Source organism: Ammospiza caudacuta, chromosome 13 (genome assembly GCF_027887145.1).
Source record: "Ammospiza caudacuta isolate bAmmCau1 chromosome 13, bAmmCau1.pri, whole genome shotgun sequence".
NCBI lineage: Eukaryota > Metazoa > Chordata > Aves > Passeriformes > Passerellidae > Ammospiza > Ammospiza caudacuta.
In genome coordinates, this window is record NC_080605.1 from 3,050,821 (window position 1) to 3,070,441 (window position 19,621).

A 19,621-nucleotide genomic window follows, 5' to 3' on the forward strand; every position below is an offset into this window, starting at 1 on the left:
GGTGAGTTAACCCTTGTGTTCTCACAGGTACAGAACTGGGGCAGGGGGATTGGAACCATCTGCATTCTCCTGTGCCTTCCCTGTTGGCTTAGGCTGAACTGCAGAATCTTCACTGACTGAAGGAAAAGTAATTTCAGTTTCCATAGAGCATTCTGTACAGGTTTAACGCTACAACATAAATTAATGCACTAAAAGTGTGGGTTTAAAATAAAGGGAGGTGGGCAGGAGAGGAAATTCCACGCGAGTGATGGAATGCTGGCAAAACTGTGTTTTTAAGGAAGAATTGTAGCTTACAATGTCAACTTCTGGGGGCAAGTGAAGTCATAAAAACAAATATAATAATGTAAAAATACATTAGAAATAAATATATTAAAAATATCATAGAATATGCTGAGTTGGAGGGGACCCATCAGGATCTTCAAGTCTTGGCCCTGCTCGGGACACCCCATGAATCCTGCCATGTGCTTGGGAGCATTTTCCAAATCCTACTTGAGCTCTCTTCATAATAATATAATATATTAAAAAATCTTAAACATATAAATATATTTAATATGTATAGTTCAATTTTTATATTGAACGATAGTATATGTAGTTCAATATTAAAATTGTTTATATATTATAGTTTAATATATAAACTATTTAATTTTAATTTAATTTAATTTAATATAATATTACAGTTTAATATTATATGTTAAAAATTAGCAAAACAAATAAGAATCTGCTGTTGCACCAGGAGTGCAGGGCACTATATTACATATAGTTCAAAATTAAAATTGTTTATATATTATAGTTTAATATATAACCTTTAATTTAATAATGATATAATATTAATCTACAATATTATAGTTCAATATTATATTATTATGTATTAAAAATTAGCAAAACAAATAATAATCTGCTGTTGCAGCAGGCGTGCGGGGCTCTCGGCGGCAGCGGGGCTCGAACCCGCGGCCCTCCGGCCCGGCCCCGCCGCGGTGTTCCCGGGCAGCGCGGAGCCCTCCGGGCCGCCAGGGGGCGCTGCGCGCGCGCGGGCGGCGCTCAGTCGCGGCGGGCCCGTGAGGAGGCGCGCGGAGCCGCCGCCGTGTCCGTCATGGCGGCGGCGCTGGCGGGGCCGCTGCGCCCCGAGCTGGCGCAGGCCGTGTCCCAGGCGCGGGTCCTGGTGGTGGGGGCCGGCGGCATCGGCTGCGAGCTGCTCAAGAACCTGGTGCTCACCGGCTTCAGCAACATTTACGTGGTGCGGGTCGATGCCGGGGCGGGAGCCGGGGCGGGCGGGCTGGCGGGCGGAGGGAGGCCGAGCCCGGGGCCGCGGTGCCGCTCGGGGGCCGCTCCGCCGCCGCGGTGCGTGCGCGGTTTGAAAACGCCCGGGCCCGCCAGGGCCGCCGCGGGACCGCCGGGCCGGGCGCCACAAAGGGGCCGCGGCCTGCGCGCCATCGCCGCCCCCCTCGGGCCGCGCTCCCGCCCGGCTGGGAGCTCCTCCTTCCCCCGCCGAGCTCAGGCCCCTTCCTGGCACGGCCGAACCAGCCCGCGGGTGGAACCGCCCGGGACCCCGCGCTGTGCCGCGCTCGCTGCCGGCGGTATCTTGGAAGTCTTTAGTTGTGCCGAGTGCCGCCTTTGCCGGGGCTGGGGGTGCGGGACGGGGAGGAATCGCAGCGAGGAGCCCCCGGAGGGGTGAACTGCGCTTGCAGATCCCGGGCTGTAAACCCGTCAGCGCTGGCGCTTCCCGCGGGCTCCTGCTTTCACTTTTGCTTCCAGATATCAATCTGTGAACGCGTGCGGGAAGGGCAGATGTGAGAGGGTAGTAATGAAAAGAGATCGAGAGAAATACTGTTGGTGAAACTATGATGGCGTGGTGTCCACACCTCTATTGTAGTAAAGAAGAGCAAATGGTTTTACATCCAGCTAGAGCAGAGGTCTGTTTCCTTCAATACCTTTTTAGTAACGTGCCCAGGAGTCACATCTGACAGTTTTGTGACAGGTTGTGAGGAGTTTGGGTTTGCAGCCAGACTTGTTGGGCCGAGCAGCTCGTATCTAAAACCATATCAGCTTCTAGAAGAAAACAGTTACTGGTTTGCCTTGTTCTTCTTACAGCTTGGGCTTTCCTACTGGAATGCTTTTTAAATTTGTAGAATATGTTTAATCCCAAATTTCCCTTTTGGTTTGAGAGCCTATCCAATCTGAACATTGCACCAGGGAAATAAATAACTGCAGAGGAATGGAAGCATTTTCTGCACTGTTCCTCTCGTTTTCCCCCCTGCTCTGCTGTGTCAGTTGTGTATTCCTGCAGTCCATTACAGCCCAGCTTAAAGCTCCTGGTTTTCCATTTAGTCATTAGGCATAAATCTCATCGGGCTGTGCTTTTTGTTTCCCTTGTTATAGTTTGGGGGTTGGCATTGCCTTTCCAGGCTGACTGGGGGCACCCCCTTAACTTAAATACACGTTGGATCTGCCTTCATGTGACAATATTGCTGGCAGTGTTCCATGCAACACAGAAATAATGTTTTGATAACAGGTGGGTACAAGACAAGGTGAGAGCAAAAGAAGACTTGTTACCCAAAGAGGGAATTTGCTATTAGCAGAATAAAGTGCTTTTGGCAGCATTTGTGATATTGTTGAGAGTTTGCCTCGGTTATTAAATATTAACAAACTTGAAGATCTGAAAATACTTTTTATAAGTAAGTTGTGCTTTTTTTTTAAAAATAAAATCAGTAGTTTTTAATACCAGACAACTAACTAATATGGGACTTAAATATAGTGTCAAAAGGCATACCCTTGTCCTGAGAATGAAGTACAAAATTATGTTTTTTCAGATCCAGGTCTGAATTAAGAGCATGAGCAAATGTTTTTAAGTGGTGATGCCTTTTCTTCCATGTTACCAAAATGGGAGCAGTGTAGTTGCCTTATAAGTGAGCTGTTAAATTCTCATCATTCTCAGCTAGACTGAAGCTTCTGTTGAGGTCTAGTGGTCTCAAGTTTTCCCTCTGGAGAACTGCCTTTGCTCCCTTTAGTTGTAATTCTTGTTCTCAGCAGGAGCTGATGTTGCTTGTCATCTTCTCCAGTTGAAATATTCAAAGCTTTCTGGGTAGTGAAGGTTTTAACAGAGTTTTGCACTTTATTGTTTTCCCTTGAAGTTCTTGGGCTTTCTGGCTTTGGACTAAACAAGCTGTGTGTCTTTGGAGGAAGGAACAGAGGTCGAAATGTGAATTATGCAAATACTATTTTCATGAAAAGAGACCAGACTGTGGATAGTTACTGTGTTACAGTGGTAGGAGTGTTTACACTCTCAGCTCTATATTTTCAAAACGTTGTATCTTTTTGTTTGCTCTATATCCACAGGTGCTTTTATTAACTGTTGAAATAAAACTCTGTAGCTATTGCAGTTTTTGTTATGTTAAAACTTAAGTCCTTCAATTGAAAATGCTCCCTTGAGAAAAGAGGTAGATTAATGCTGGGATTTGGATCTCTGGTGCCGAGGTGTTCACTGAGTGTGTACCGAGCTTTATTCATAACTCAGGTTTGGTTAAACCTGAATTAATAAAGTCAGGAGCTTGTGAGAACAGCCTGAGCAGTCACGTTTAAAGTTGACACTGCACAGTCTGAGTGCTCTCTGGGTAGCTGAAGGTGTTCCTGAGCTGAGTATGTCAGCATCACCTGAGGGAATTTGGGAGAGATATCTTTGATATATCTCAGAAAAATCTCTGAAATATCTCAGGAAAACTCTCACTCTCCTCATGAAAATGTTAAGGACAGGAGATGACTTCTAACAAGAGTTGTTGATCAAAGAATGTTTAATTGCACAAAAAGTGGTGGTAACAAAGGTAGGAATAAATGTCAGAGTTCTAGTTAAATAATTTTAATTCTTGTGGGATTTCTGCTGTTCCTGTGTATATATTAATGAGTGGAAGCATAGCTCTTAGAGGAATTGCAGTCATGGCATCCTTTGTGTGCTCTGTGCTGTGTGTTTTTAAACTTTTGGATTGTGTGATTTGATTTCTTTTTTATAAGTGGACTTTATCATTTGTTAACGTGCACTGAGGCTGTTATCCTGGGTTCAGGCAGTGGAAGCTTTTGCCCTGCAGTGTGTGTGAGATGGCTGAGCAGCCCTGGGTTCCCTGGCTGAGGTGCTCAGAGCTGTGCTCTGTGGAGTGGAAGGACCAGTTGGTGTGGGGCCTTTCCTGGGCTGGGAGGGGCTGCCTGGACCTGTCTGATGGATTTCTGCATTTCCCACCGAGCTTGTGCTCTGCTCCTCAGGAGCTGCTGCTGAAATCTCCATCCTGTGCGAGCAGGGCCGTGGGTGGTGACTCTGCTCACTGTGTGGGGCTGCAGTTCCAGCTGGGCTCTCTGCAGAAAGTTTGTTCTCGTGTTGCTCTGCACTTGTGTCATGGTCCCCTGCCAGCAGCCAGAGGTGACCACTTGTGCCTCCTCAGGTGCTGTAGGTCTGATGTGGCACCTGAAAGGGCTGAGAAGGGGTCTGTAAAGTTTCTGCATTTTGGCCAACTGTCTTTTCTTCAAATTGTGTTATTGGTTTTGTTCCTTTTGTACCTATCAAAGTGAAATGCCTCTCTTGTGTGTTTGTAGATTGATTTGGATACTATTGATGTCAGCAATCTCAACAGACAGTTTCTGTTTCAGAAGAAACATGTTGGAAGATCAAAATCACAGGTAAGGAAAAAGTGAAAGCTCAAGGCTCATTACTCAGTATTATTTTATGGATAGTGTTAGAAACATGTCACAATTTAGTTTCTGCTGGGAGGAGGTAAGTGTTGGTTGGCTGATCATGGCTATCCACAGCATTTCTTTATTAAAGTATTTAAATCTCTTAAGGTAGTCAACTTACTCGATACACAGCTGGTATCAATTCTGTCTTTTAGAAGGAAGGAAGAAATAATAAGTGCTTTTTTTGTTTTCTTTTTTTTTTGTTTTGTTTCTAGGTTGCCAAGGAAAGCGTGTTACAGTTTTGTCCAGAAGCTAATATTATAGCTTACCATGATAGCATCATGAAGTATGTTTGGTTTTAAGCTCTAATTACATGTTTGATTTGCAAGTACTGTGTTATTTAAATGCTGCAATGGTGTGCTTTAAGGTATTTTGCAAAGCTTCCTCAGTAAGGAGAAATAGCTGTAAATGTGAACTACCATGCACTTGAGTGGGAGTGTGGCTTTTGCATGGGTTTTAAGCTCTGGTAGTAAGCTCTAGTAATTTGTTTGTGTCTGTTTTTCATTTTATTGGCAACATTTGCCATATGAGTTTCTACTCTGTAAGGATGTCCTGAAGTCTTGAGCAATAATTAAATTAAGAGACATGTGAATCTTGAGACTGTGATTAACAAAATTAAGTCCTCTGTGTGTGTGTAGGTAACTGTCATTTATATACGCCCCAAGCTGTTGAAATTTAGTCTTTATGAGCTGTAACCAATGAATAGAGTACAAGATTATGTAGGTTTCCATTAGCTGTTCCCCATGTTTTAATTTATATTTGCCCCAGTTTCTAAAAAAGTTAATATTCTGTACCATGGAGGTCTGAACTCTGATGTTGCTATTAGCCAGTGAAACACTGACTCACTGCTTCCTTCTCCTGAAACTGTTAATCCTGTTTCCTCTTTTCTCTCTCTTCTTCTGCACCTTCTTGTTTCAGTCAGAAAAATGCGCCATAAAGATAACTGAAGTGTCAGGATTTAAGGTGCCATATGTTGGCTCCTCAGGGTATGGCCACACAGTCAAACCAGTGGAGCTATCACAGCACAATGAATTATGCACAGTCTGATGAGCTGTGGTAATTACAGTGTGCATGTTTTAGCTACAGCTGATGGTTTTTAAGGTCAGTTACCACAGCTCAGCCAATTTACTCATTAGGTCAGAGTAGTTTAATCACTTTCCCTTGTCTGCCTGTTTCATTGGTCAAATTAGTACTAATTGCAGTAGCTTCCTTCCAGCAGCATAAAATTCATGCTTTCACCCAGCTTTAAAGTGGGTGGAAGACAAATGGGGCAGTTAAGGGGTAGCTAAATTTATAAATGTGTAAGATGTGCAATTTATCACATTGGTTGCATGTGTAGAGTTTCTGTTGTGCAGTAGTAACCAGGAGCTTGGATGTGCCATTTGAAATGTTGTTTTTGTTTTCCATAGCCCTGACTATAACGTAGAGTTCTTCCGCCAGTTTACGTTGGTTATGAATGCTCTGGATAACAGAGGTGAAGTTTTCACTGATTTTATATTGCACATGTAGCTCCTTCCCTGCTGCAGTGTCCTTTGAATAACAAGCATCCTCCTAACCCATCTGCAGCTGCACTGAGCCTCGTGGGCTTTGCTAGAGAGTGAAGGGGTGGTTAGTGCTTCTGCAGGTGCTCTGAAAGGAAATGTGCCCTGCTAATTCTGCTTCGTGGGACCTGCTGGGTACTGTGGGTGCAGGGTGGCTGTAATCAGCTGGTTTGCTGTGTTTGTTAATGTCCATGTGAGAATGGGAAATGGGGCTTTGTGAAAATGCTCTATAGAGAAACAAGGTATGTTAAAGATAAGTGCATAGGATGCTAGTTTGAATTTGGAGAAGCAAAACTTCTTTTTTCTTAACTATTCAAATTTTTTCTTTAAAACCCTCTTGATTTGCAGCTGCCCGTAACCATGTGAACAGGATGTGTCTGGCTGCTGATATTCCTCTTATAGAGAGTGGAACTGCAGGCTACCTGGGACAAGTAACTGTTATCAAAAAGGTTAGGGGGGTGTCACCCTTGCCATTGGCTATTTTAGACAACAGGGAGGGGGTGTTTGGAGATAGAGTTACAGCTCATCTGTTAATAGCCCAAATGATCAGTAGCCTTCTCAGAGTGACAAGTAAATGCTTCATTTTTCACAGGGAGTGACAGAATGTTATGAATGTCAGCCTAAACCAACTCAGAAAACTTTCCCAGGCTGCACCATCCGAAACACGCCCTCAGAGCCTATCCATTGCATTGTGTGGGCCAAGTATTTGTTCAAGTAAGTACTTTTTTAAAGAAACAGGTACTGTGGTTCATTCTTTTGGTTTCTAAACACACAGAGAAAGAAATAAAATTGACACACTTTTAAAAAATTATTATAATGGATTTTAAGTTCATTTTAAATTGATTTAGATAGATTATGGTGAAACCTCCAGTTCCTTGACCTGGGTGCTGGGGTGGTTATAAAGATGGAAGGTTGATTAGTATTTGGGCTTTGCTCTAATAGCACAAAAAATCTGGCAGAGTAGTTTGGCACAGCAGTGTAGGTTAAGGTTGCTTTATTATTCATCTTTGTATGAAGTAAGCACATTTTTCAGTTTAATGCATGTTTTAACAAGTTTGTTGGAATCTTGGATGTCCCAGAGGTTCTAAAAATGCATTTAGTCCTGCAGTGTAAATGTTAGGCTGAATATTGGGTGAGCTACTGAGTGAGTCATACAGAAAACTGTTTTGCTGAATTCACTTTCATATTGGGCATTTTGTGTTGTCCATGTTAAGTCCATGTGTGATGAATCCCAGCATGTTAAAAAGCAATGTATGAAGTGGCAGTCTGCCTGAAAGCAAGAATCATAAAATTAATATATATCCATTAGCAAATATATGAGTCTTTAACCGCGTATGCTGAAATTCTGGTCTTGTTGTTCTTAATTATTATATAGCCAGTTGTTTGGAGAAGAAGATGCTGATCAAGAAGTCTCACCTGACAGAGCTGATCCTGAAGCTGCCTGTGAGTGTGATATAACTGGTGGCTTACCCTGTTACTGAAATGTTGTGTTTCAGAGATTATTACTTATTTCTGTACATTTCTTAAGCTTAGAGAGTTTGGCTCAATTTTCTTTAAAGAAGATTCTGTTTCTGGTCTCTGGGAGGCTTGTTTTTGGAACAGAGTACTGAGTGATATTTGTAGTCACTCTGCATTTCCCACTCCTTGCTGAGGGTTTGCAAGGAAACTTCAGGAATTGTGTTTGAGCTTTTCTAGCCTGCAACACTTGAGCATTAATCTACATAGGAAGTGTGTCCATTTTGAGTGATATTTTTATAGCTATTCATTATTTCTCTGTAGGGACAGCTATCATAGTTCCTATGAGGTGAATAAGCATCATTGTTGGTTGCTTCTTTTGGATCCTTTGATAGATGAATGGACTTGGGAGGGGGAGCTTAGAGGATCCTCCAACTCTTCAAATGCTTTGAGCATCAGATAGTGATCACTGGACAGGTTGTTCCTACAGGAAGTGCAGAATGAAATAGGTGAGTCTTAACAAGAGTGGCACTATAAAATCACTCAAAACAATGGCTGAGGTAGTTGACAGGTAGCAAATGCAATGCCACTTATTTAAGTAAAGACAGCAGGGCAGTTCCAGGGGTGCTGAGCTGGAGCCTGGTGTCTGCAGTGACAGACTGCCCATGGTCAGGGTGCTGTGGTCACACAGGGTGGCACTGTCCACGTTTGACCCCAGCTGGCAGCTCAGCACTGCACAGCCCTCACTCACTGCCCTGCCCAGAGCAGGGAGAGCCACACAAAATTAGGGAGCCTCACAGGCTGGGGTAAGAGCAGCTAATAATGGGAACAAATGTGTAATACTATTGATCACAACTGGAATAAAGAGAGGGGGGATAAAATTCAAGACAAACAAGTGACTGGCCAGTGGCTGCTCAGCCAGTCCCCAGGCAGAGATCAGCCCCTCCCAACCAACTCCCCCGGTTTCTGTGCTGAGTAGGATGTTCTGAGGTCTGGAATATCCCTGTGCTCAGTTCAGGTCCGCTGTGCTGGCTCTGCTCCCTCCCAGCTCCTTGTGCTCCTGCTCACTGGCAGAGCACGGGAAACTGGAAAGTCCTTAACTTGGAGTCACCTCTTGGCAGCAGCTGAAACATCAGCCTGTTACCAACATTATCTCCTGCAGAACCCAAAACACAGCACCAGACTACCTACTAGAAAGAAAATTAACTCTCTCCCAGCCCAAACCAGGACATCCAGGGAAGAGTTAATGCAACATTTGTAAGGGAAGTTGTGCCCAGCAGGGCTCCGTGGGTCCCTGGAAGGAATCAGCAAGCCTGTGTAGTGTGTGTCTGGTTTAGGCTGCTCTGAATGTCCAGGGGGCAGACCCAAAAACTGTTGAGTGGAATCTGAGGGACATAAGCAGCCAAGAGGACAAAAAATGCTGAAGATCCTGAAGTGGATAAACTACTTGAATGATAAAGGTAAATGGTGATTGGAGGAGTCTCAGATGGGAGATGTGTGCTGTTCAGCACAGATGATTAGGCAAAGTCACTCAGAGTCAAAAAGATGAGACCTAACTTCGAAAAGTAGTAAAATGCTTTGCAATATAGAATAACTGGGCAATGGTAGATGAGGCAGATGAATATGAAATAATGCAAATGATGCATTGGTGAAAGAGGGGAAACATTCCCAAATTTACACATAAAGTGATGGTTTCTGAGTTGATTTTTCTTATTCAGTCAAGATGTTAATAAATAGTTCTATGAAAACATCAATCTGATTATTAGAAATCATGATAGCAACTGTTGGAGGTGACTAGGAAAGAAAGAAAATTATTTGTATCTTTACAGAGATTTTTTTTGTTTAAAAAGAACCAGAGATAGGAAACTGATTTGGTTTGTTTGTTTTAAAAACCCAACCAAACTAAGACTCTTTAGCTAGAAAAGAGACTGCTAAAAGGACTGGTAAGACATTTCTGAAGTAGCAACATTATGTGGAAAAAAATAGTGGGAAACAATTGTTCATTGTTTCTGCCAATAAAGGAGTTGGGTGATACCAGGTTAAGTCAGTGAGTTGCAGTTTCAGAGGCAAAGAGGAACAAACACACTGTGCCTAATTCAGTTTTTGTTGGGTGCAATAAAGCCATTTTATGCTCCCTGCATAATTTTGGTAATTGACTCTGGGGGTAATATTTGGATAGGATTTATTTTTAAATTTAAAATATTGGTTATCACTTTGTTAATAGGGGAGCCAGCAGAAGCAGAAGCCAGAGCATTAGCATCCAATGAAGATGGTGAGATTAAACGTGTTTCAACTAAGGAGTGGGCTAAATCCACTGGCTATGATCCAGTTAAACTTTTTACTAAGGTATGTTCTTTACACCAAATAAATGTCTTTATTTGAAATGCATGAGGTTGTGTAAAGTTAAATCAAACTTGAGCATTACTTTTCATGGGAAAGGGTCTGTTTGACCTCTGGAATTGCAGTGGGCATAATCAGAACCAATCTGATGACCTAAAAGCTGTCAGTCATCTGTGCAATATCAGGCTCTGGCATAAGGAAAGACAAACTGATTTAGTTGTTTTTGTTCTACATAGTTACTGAAAGTGGATAAGTAGAAGAAATGAGCTTGAATGTAATGTTCATAGGTAGCAATAATTTTTCTTTGGGAATTCATTGGCATGTTCATTCATTTGTCTCAGAGAGGGCATACAAAGAACTGTAGGGATGGCTTCAGTAGAGAGGTAAACCACTCTTTGAACTATTGTTTCTTGATTTTTCACTTTACTCCTCCCCAGATTAATCAGAACTATGTCTACTCTATGCAATGAGTATTAGAGAGTAGGGACTAAGATTGTAGAATCTATTTTTGTGTAGTTGAAAATACTGTCAAGGAGAAAATCATAACCTCATCAATGTAATGCTGATTTTTCAGTGTCTTTTTTCCTCCCTTTAATTTGATTTTTTTTTTCATGTTTCCAGCTTTTCAAAGATGACATTAGATATCTGCTGACAATGGATAAGCTGTGGAGGAAAAGAAAGCCTCCAGTGCCACTGGACTGGGCTGAGGTACAAAAGCAAGGTAACTGTCCCTCCTCCTACTGTACATTTGTAAATAATACCTGCTGTTTATTAATGCATCTCTGTGATATTTACTTCTTTTTTACTGCCACAGTTGAGATCTGATAATGAACATATTAATTCTTTACATTTCCTAAAGATTTCAATTTTTTCTCTGTATAGACAACACTTTCTCTAAGACTGTTTTGCAGTTGTTGTTTTAGATGCTCAGTATTGGCAGTAGAAAATACACATTTAATAAAATGATGTCAGCTTATTCTAGGACACCTTACTGTAAGCAATTAAAAGATTTATCTCTGCAAGTTGTTTGGTTGAAAATTTATGTTTGCTGTAATTTGTGCATGTTTAGGTGACTGATAGCACAGCTGTAGTTTCAGTTTTAAAAGCAGATTTGTTATAAAATGTTTGGGCTACAGCTGGTTAAGGATATTGTTCTTCAATTTAGAAAATATTGAATTCTGCTGAATTTGGAAAGTTATTTGAGATAACTTCTGTGGAATTTACAAATATTCCTGATTTTTTTTTCTCCTTTTCCCCAAAGAGCAAAACATACCTGACCAGCAGAATGAGAGCTCTGCAGTGCTGAAGGATCAGCAGGTTCTCAATGTCAGGAGCTATGCAGACCTGTTTTCAAAGAGTGTTAAAACCCTGAGTCTTCACCTGGCTGAGAAGGCTGATGGAGAAGCCCTCATATGGGATAAGGTTAGTTTGCAAAGTGTGAACTCTACATGGGTAACACAAGTGTTAGTTGGGCTCACTCAGTGTTCTTCACAAGTGATACCACTTAACACAAAACTGTCTGGCACCTTAGGGAAACGGTTTCCATATGTAAACAAATTCATTCTTTAAATGCTATATTGTGTCACTCACTGAGGGTAGGGATTAACTGCTGTGCTGTGAATTACTTAATTCACCAAGTTCTCCAGCTCATAAAAGCACAAATTCACAAGTATTTGTCGTGTTTTGATTTTTGAAAATATTTAAATAATGCAGCTTCATTTCTCCCTTACCTGTTTCCAGTACATGCTCTTAGCCAGGTGTCAGTAGCTGGGGGTTTACTGAGGTTATGAGCAATCAGCTGATGATGGGTGTGCAACACAAATTCTGTTGAAGAAGACAAGAACTTTCTCTTTTATCACCACACACAGTATCACTTCAGTCAGTTATCATTTGGCATAAGAAAAAGCAGTCTGTAAATGGGGGGGAGGCAAAATATTAGAATATTATTACAACCAATAGTACAAATACTTCTCTCTGAAACACCCAGTGTTTGAAACTGATTCACAGTTAAAATTCAATGTTGAAAATGTTTGAAACACTGTAAGACTTAGGATTTAAACATTTTTATAATGTACAAGGCATTTTATTAGTACAGATATACTAATTTGCTACTGAAATACATGTTTAGAATCTGTAGTTAGTATTTAAAGTACTACTGCTCTGAGTACCCCATCTGAAAGAGAAAGTATATTGACTTTGAAATGGAATTTTGTACAGGTTTTTTTTTTTTTTTAGTTCTGGTTTTTAAGGTTTTAGGAACCATGTGTAGCAAAGTCTTTCCAATGAATAATCTGATTTTTAAATTTTTAAATGCTTTTTGTATTGCTTTCTTTTTAGGATGACCCTTCTGCCATGGATTTTGTCACTGCTGCTGCAAACCTCAGGATGCATGTGTTTGGAATGAACATGAAGAGCAGATTTGATATCAAGTGTAAGGATAAAATGGAACATTGTTTTATTTAAATTACAATCTTCTTTATTTCTTCTGCTGTTAAAAACCTGCATACTGGTTTGTTTTGCAGCAATGGCAGGAAATATTATCCCAGCTATAGCCACTACCAATGCAGTGATTGCTGGGCTGATAGTGCTGGAGGGTTTGAAGATTTTATCGGGGAAAATAGATCAGTGTAGAACGGTAAGTGAGAATAAAATGCTTTTGCTTTCCTGCTATTTATTATTTGTTTAAAAGTTACATTTAACATTTTTTCACTGTTGTGTAGTTTTACTGTCCCTCACTTGTTGCTTCAGTAGATTCTGAATATGCTGGGAACTTTCAGTCACAATGAAAAGAGAAGTGCAGGTCTTAAGGATCTGTAAATTCCTATGAGTTAATAGAAATGTACTGTGAGAGTCCTGCTCAGCAGGCACAGCACAGAGGAGTAGGAAACAGCACAGCCTGTCAGACAGGACAAGAAATCTGCAGGAAAAGAGGCTTTAGACATGCTGCTAATTACAGAATAACCTGATTTCTTCTTGTCTGTCCTCAAGATTTTTCTGAACAAGCAGCCAAATCCCAGGAAGAAGCTGTTGGTTCCTTGTGCTTTGGATCCACCAAATCCCAATTGTTATGTATGTGCAAGTAAGCCAGAAGTGACTGTGAAACTTAACACACACAAAGTTACTGTGTTGACACTCCAGGATAAGGTAAATCTTGAGCTACAGTTACAGCTTTCATTTCAAATCTAATACTGTAAATTATTAAAATTAGGTATTTGCTGTAGTGTATTATACACAGTGTATTTTGACCTGGCATCTCCTGTTTATATTTACTATACATTTCTCTCAGCTACAAGAAGAGCTGATTAGCCAATATGCTTCTTGCTCATGTGTGTTGTATGTAAAAGAATGTTTGTATTTTTTAAATTTTGGTGGTTTTAAAATCTATTCATATCTGAGAGCAAAAAAAACGAAATTTGCATTTCAGTTGAAAGTTCAGTAGCTACATTACAGTTGTGGTCACAATTGATTTGTAATTCTGTCATTTTATGAAGTATTCTAAAAAATTTTCTAGCTTAAATGAACCTGTATCAGACCTCAAAAATATAATAATTTTGTTTGTGGAAGTGAACAAAAAAGTATAGGCTTTCAGTAAATGCGTGAAAATGAGCCAGAATAATAAAATCAACAAATTCAGGGGTTTTTTTTAATAAATCTTTTTAAGTCAGAGATTGAATATATTTTAATATATTTACATTTTCAGATACTGAAAGAAAAATTTGCTATGGTAGCACCAGATGTACAAATAGAGGATGGAAAGGGAACTATCCTGATCTCTTCAGAAGAAGGTGAAACAGAAGGTAGGTATGCTCCTGAGGGTCTGGGATAAGAGTACTCAAACCCTTGGAGCAGACTCTGCAGAGTAGGTGTGTAGCAGACATTGCAGTGCTCACTCTGTGCATTAGTATTTGAGGAGGGTTTGTGAGTGTTTGGAGTGGCTTGAGGACAGCCAGGGCTGTTGTGTGCAAGCTGCATGTGCAGTTCAGCTTTCCTGCACAAAGCACTGCTCAGCTGGTGTGTCAGGATTCCTTCCAGGAACAGGCACCCCTGCATTTGCCAGCTCGTAGGTGCTGCTCTGTTCATGATGCCACAAAGCATCTCCAAAATATTCCCAAATGCAGTAATTGTGAAGTGCTTGAACAGGATGGCATGAGGAGTAAATAAATCAAACATCATAGGTAGCTTCAACTCCTAATAGGCTTAAATGTCAGCTTTTAATTTAAATGTAGCTAATACATGTTAATCATATGTTCTTACATAAAAGTTCTGGAGTACTCCATATTTATTCAGGTGTAAAGATCTTTCTATAAATAGCTCTGTACACTGCAAGTTTTTACTGTTTTTGTAGCAAATAACCACAGGAAGTTATCAGACTTTGGAATTCGAAATGGCAGTCGACTACAAGCAGATGATTTCCTCCAGGACTACACTCTGTTAATCAATGTGCTTCACAGGTAAGGATTCTGAAATCAATGTTTTGTGTATATACATGGAATGGTTCCACAGGGAATTTTTCACTCACAATTTAAATACATGAACAAAGTTCAAAGATTAAGCTGCTGAAAGGAAATATAAAGGCAAAAGAGGAATGGTTATTTCTTATTAAATTATGGTTTAAGGGGTTTTGTTTTGTGTCTTTTTTGTTGTAGTCTTGTTTGGTTGTGGTTTTGTTTTTTATAGCGATAACTGAAAGAGGTTTATTTCAGTAATTTGTTGTTACACAACATAAGAATACATTGCAAAAACAAATTAACATGTGGGGTAACTGACAAGCAAGAAACTGGCATTTAAAAAAAACCCCTTAAATCTAGAAAGGCAAAAAAACCCCAGCCTGCTGGGATAATAGATGCTCTCCTTGATACCTGTGTTCAGAAGTCCCTCTGAGCTCACTGGGGTATGTGTTTAACCCTGGGGAGGTAACAGACACACACAGAAACTCACACTGCATGTTCAGTGGGAGGAGGGCTGTGCTGTAGGGAAGAAAGGTAAGCTCAGGCAATGGTTTTTCTGATTCCTAAGCATTTGGAGTTGGTAGCACTGGGTGGAATAGTGTTTAGGAATTGACAAAGCATAAATTATAAAAGAGGACTGAACAGATTTTCCTCTTTTTCGGTATGTTTTCTCGTTTTGTCAGAGTTGCAGCGTGCTCTAATACTTGAATGGGTTGTTTTTTGTGTAAAAGACAGGATTTTATTTTCTGGCTGTTTAAAAGCATGTGTATTTTTCTGCAGTGAAGACCTAGAAAAAGATGTTGAATTTGAAGTTGTTGGTGATGCCCCTGAAAGAATTGGCCCTAAACCATCAGAACCAGCATCCAGGAACATTAGCAATGGTAGTGATGATGGAGCACAGCCCTCAACATCAACAGGTAATCAGCAGTAATCAATATTAAACAAAACAGTCCTTGTCTAGTGCAGTTCAGTTAAAGTTGTCTTCAGTTGTGTGATTGAACTTTGCCAACACACAGTAAAAGACATTTAAGTTGCCTCTCTGTATAACTAACACTAAATAGAAAAATGCACATTTACAATTTTTACAAAGAGACAGAAGGACAGAAATGTATAGTACATAAACTTTGAAATTCTTACTTACCTGGTGTTCCTTTGCCTGTAAGATACGTGCACAGATTTAAGACACAAAGTAAGTAGTTCCTTCCCTCTTGTTTGAAGGAAAACTAAATGTTAAGTGTATTGCTAAAATTCCTCTAAATTGTATTAGAAATTGCATCATTTAATACGTTTTTACAGTGAATTTGTGTTTAAAACCAAACAAAATCCTCTAGATGTCTTGAAAGTTCACATTTGGCTCTCCCCTTCTTCATTGTTGTCCTTTAGCTCTGTAAGTCTGCTCACCCTTCCACTTCTCCCTCTCTTTGACACCTCTCTCTCCTGGAATGTGGCCTCTCCTGGAGTTCTGTGAGGGCAGTCAGGAAAGGAGAGGCTGCTCTAGAGCTTGCTGTGTGCCAAACTTCTTTTCCCAGCAACTGCTGCAGACAGCAGCAATTCTTTGGCTTTTGTAAAGGAAAAAAAAGTGCTAAGTAATGCATTTCCCATATTTTTGGCTTATTGCAGTATTTTCCACACCTGTAGTGAAGAAGGAACACCAGTGTAAAAATCATATTTTATAGTAACTTCAGGTACATTTAAGAAATTCTTGTATGGATGTGACAGTCTGGTCAGAGACATAAGCTTTCCCATGAATGGGTCTGAGGGAGCCGGAGAGAAAGAACTGTAAACAATCTGCAGGTGGTTTTTAACAAGCTGTTTTCCCATAGGGATGCTTACCAAAAGGGTGGTTTCTTAATTAACCAATGGTGACGGTGTTTTGATTAAAGGACCCATCAGGTCCACCTGTAGTGAACTAGAGTGTAAAAAGGAATGGGTTGCACCTTCTGAGAATGCCTGGAGTGTGTCACTCGTTTCTCTGTATCATTTCTGACTCAACAGTGACGCTCTTGCAGTTGCATGGCAAAGAATGCTTCAATTTTTATGTAGGAAAACTGGTTTGAGAGTAGCCTGCATCCACTGCAGGATCCATTTGAATCTCAGGCACCTCTTTTGCAGCTCCAGAGCAGGAGGACGTGGTGATTGTTGACTCTGAGGACGAAGGCACTTCCAGCAACGCTGCGGATGCGGAGAGCAGGAGCCGCAAGAGGAAGCTGGAGAAGGGCTGTGAGTGTGGAGGGGCCAAGAGATCTCGGGCTGAGCAGGAGCAGGATGACCTGATGATCGTGGAGTCTGAGGATGAGGGGGCTGCCAGCAGCCTGGGCGAGGAGGAGAGCAGGAGCCACAAGAGGAAACTTGAAGAGAAGGGCTGCGAGTGCGTCGGGGCGAAGAGCGTGTGCTGAGCTAAGAGCAAGATGAAGAGCATTGGGGGAACCTGCACAGGCCCCTTGGCAAAGTGATTCACATAATGTCATACTATAACAGCAGATTGTGCTGGGATGTGAAAAATGTCCAGAACTAGACTAACTCTAAGGTCTTGGTTCAAAGTGGATACCAAATAATTTGTGTCTGTTTCTCTCGATGATAAAGCTCTCGTATCAATAGACTCAGAAAGGCTTTTCTGTATTCCATATATAAATGTAGTGGAAATATAGTCTGTGAATACCTACAGATAAGTATTTACCTAAAAATGAAAACAGCATGGTATTTTTGTGTAAATACCTTTTAGGTATTGTACAACAGGACAAAAAAACCCCTGCTTTTGTTTAGTGAAAGGGCCATCACCAGATGCCCACATTTTAAGCAACTACATTTTTTATTTTTCAGTGATTACCTTTAAAGTTTCCCAGCAGTGGCCTGCCTGCATATTTGCTTATCCCTTTCTGAGGCCGTGTTGCAAGTGTGACTGCTCCACCTCCAGCATTCACAAAATCACAGATGCTTGAAGAATTAACATTTTTAGCCTAGTCCTAAACATTTTTCACACCCTGAACAAGTAAAGAAAATCCAACAAAGCAAATTAGTGCCACATTCTAACAGTGTTCTTAAACATCAGCTGGCACTATGTACATTACTGTAAAACTGTTAATTTACTCCAGTTTTTCAGCTCGTACTGCCTGGTATGTCAGTGTAAGAAGCAAATTTTTGTGTATTGTTACAGTTTCAGGTTATTTATATTTGATGTTTTGTAAACTCAGATACTACTACTATACTGTACATCTGATGGACCAAATAAATAACATCTGAAATACTTGCTATATTTGCTTGCACAGTCCAAAATTATGCTGACTTATGGGATTTTACAATGTATAGCCTTCAAAAATTACTGTATTATTTCCATTTTTCTAAACATAACCTAGTAGTACAGAACTTAAGCTTCACTTGTTTGAGGTGAAAGGGGAATTTTTTTAATAAAACTTTTGTGAATGTTTTTTTTCTTGGACAATCAGTTATTGGGCACTGCAGCAGCTGCACCACCACGCACATGCTTTCACCACCTCATGCCTTCAGAAGGAAGAAAACTCTGATTTTTATACATTACACCTTGTGTGTAGGACAAAAGTGTCATGTTTAGAATCAGTGTCTTAAATCCTGCTGTATTTGTGTTGGTAACTCTCAAAACTGTCACTGTTGGTTTTCAGAATGCATTAATAGGCCATTTCTGTCACTGTACCAAAAGAATTTCCCACTTTTGTGCCAGGGACCCAGAACTGCTCCCAGTCCTGGGTGAGTGTGCAGTGAGCCTTCCAGAGCACAGCAGATAAATAGCAAGATTTAGTCTCTTACAGTTTGCAGGCTGAGAGAATTGTAAAGCAAATGTGAGTTTTACAGGAGAAGGTTAAAAAACAAAGGCCAGCTCATCGTGTTAAAATTGCCAATGCTGTGCAAAACGGCTTCTACAAGGCAATTAATGTTTTATTTCTTCTTTTAGGCAGTAACAGTCATATGCAGTGGCTTGTTTGGAGGCATAATAGTGAAATCCTTTTGAGTGAGTTGCTGCTTGGCTGGCAGGAGTGCAGACTGAGGTAAAGATGTAAATAAGGTGTTAGAGAAAAGATTGCAGTGCTACAGTGGAAAACTTCTTGCCATAAACAGCTGAAGCATGAGAGTTTAATTACATCTTCCAAAAATTAAGACTGACAAATTTTGGGTTTAAGCTTTATTAAAAATAAAATTACTGCTTTATTTCACTTTCTAACTTTTTTTAAAGCACCAGTAGAGGCTACAATCCTGGTAATTTACTGCATTGGTTTTACTGAAGTTGAGATTGTGAGTTGGAAGTTGAGTGGAGTATGAGCTGGACTGAAATGTCACTGACAGATTCAAGGGTGAAAAAAGTAGGGGGGTGGCTGCTCCTCAAGTTATTGCTTGTTTATTGTTCTTAACCTTGTGCCATCATTTGGTTTGCAGCATGCAGGGCCAGAATGAGCTGCACAAGCCATGCCTGGTGATGCATGTGGAAGGTGCAGTTGTGCTGCTCGTGCCTGGGCAATGCTCCTGCACCCCTCCTGTCACATCCTTTGCAGTGAAGGATTTTTAATGTGTTTCCTTTCCACAGGCTGCTCCCACAGAACATGGAACAGCTCTTGGCTGCTCTGGTCAGTTCTTTGGAAGTTGGGCAATACAGAATGAGCCACTAAATGCAAACTGCTGCTGTGCAGAGTGAAAAGCTGCTTTTCAGAACTGGTGGAGTATGTGTCCTTAATTGGCTGCTAGGCACCAACATTGTATTAATGTAGAATTTTCCAACTTCAACTTTTCTTTGCTCTTTAGAAAAAAATAAAAATGGAAGTGTTAATTAAGTTTTCAAGTAATTAAAAAGCCCTCCATTTTTCAAATGACAATTTGTTCAGCTCCTAATAGCAGGAATGGTCATATGGAAGGAGGTAGTGTTGCAAGGCACAAGATCTAAATGTTAAAATGGAGAAATTCTTCCCAGTGCTTTGGCTCAGCAACCTAATGTAGGCTCTGTCTTCACTAACAATTTTAGAGCCCAGCTCATTAAATCAGTCTACAAACTGCTATTTGCAGTGATATAAATTGGCTCTGCTGTCACACAGGGTTCTCAAGTTGTTTGTTTCTACTCATGCAAAATTCTCTAATGCAGATAAGCTTTTCTGGCTGCTTTTA

At 40.7% G+C, this 19,621-nt stretch overlaps 1 protein-coding gene across 3 annotated transcripts; it reads left to right on the forward strand.

The window, feature by feature from the left end:
• The first annotated feature begins 1,059 nt into the window (after window positions 1-1,059).
• Window positions 1,060-17,921, forward strand: UBA2 (ubiquitin like modifier activating enzyme 2). Of its 3 annotated transcripts, none has more exons than XM_058813258.1 (17): window positions 1,060-1,234; window positions 4,576-4,659; window positions 4,929-4,999; window positions 6,123-6,187; window positions 6,603-6,703; window positions 6,847-6,968; window positions 7,630-7,697; window positions 9,934-10,055; window positions 10,671-10,770; window positions 11,311-11,471; window positions 12,387-12,480; window positions 12,572-12,684; window positions 13,038-13,193; window positions 13,750-13,846; window positions 14,395-14,500; window positions 15,278-15,414; window positions 16,610-17,921. In XM_058813258.1, the coding sequence occupies exons 1-17, from the start codon at window positions 1,091-1,093 to the stop codon at window positions 16,891-16,893; spliced, it is 2,025 nt and encodes a 674-aa protein (XP_058669241.1). In that variant the 5' UTR covers window positions 1,060-1,090; the 3' UTR covers window positions 16,894-17,921. The 3 variants fall into 3 exon arrangements, with proteins under 3 accessions (XP_058669241.1, XP_058669244.1, XP_058669242.1); XM_058813261.1 differs by having other exon boundaries at window positions 1,142-1,204; XM_058813259.1 differs by lacking the exon at window positions 1,060-1,234 and adding an exon at window positions 1,839-1,910.
• Window positions 17,922-19,621: the final 1,700 nt, after the last annotated feature.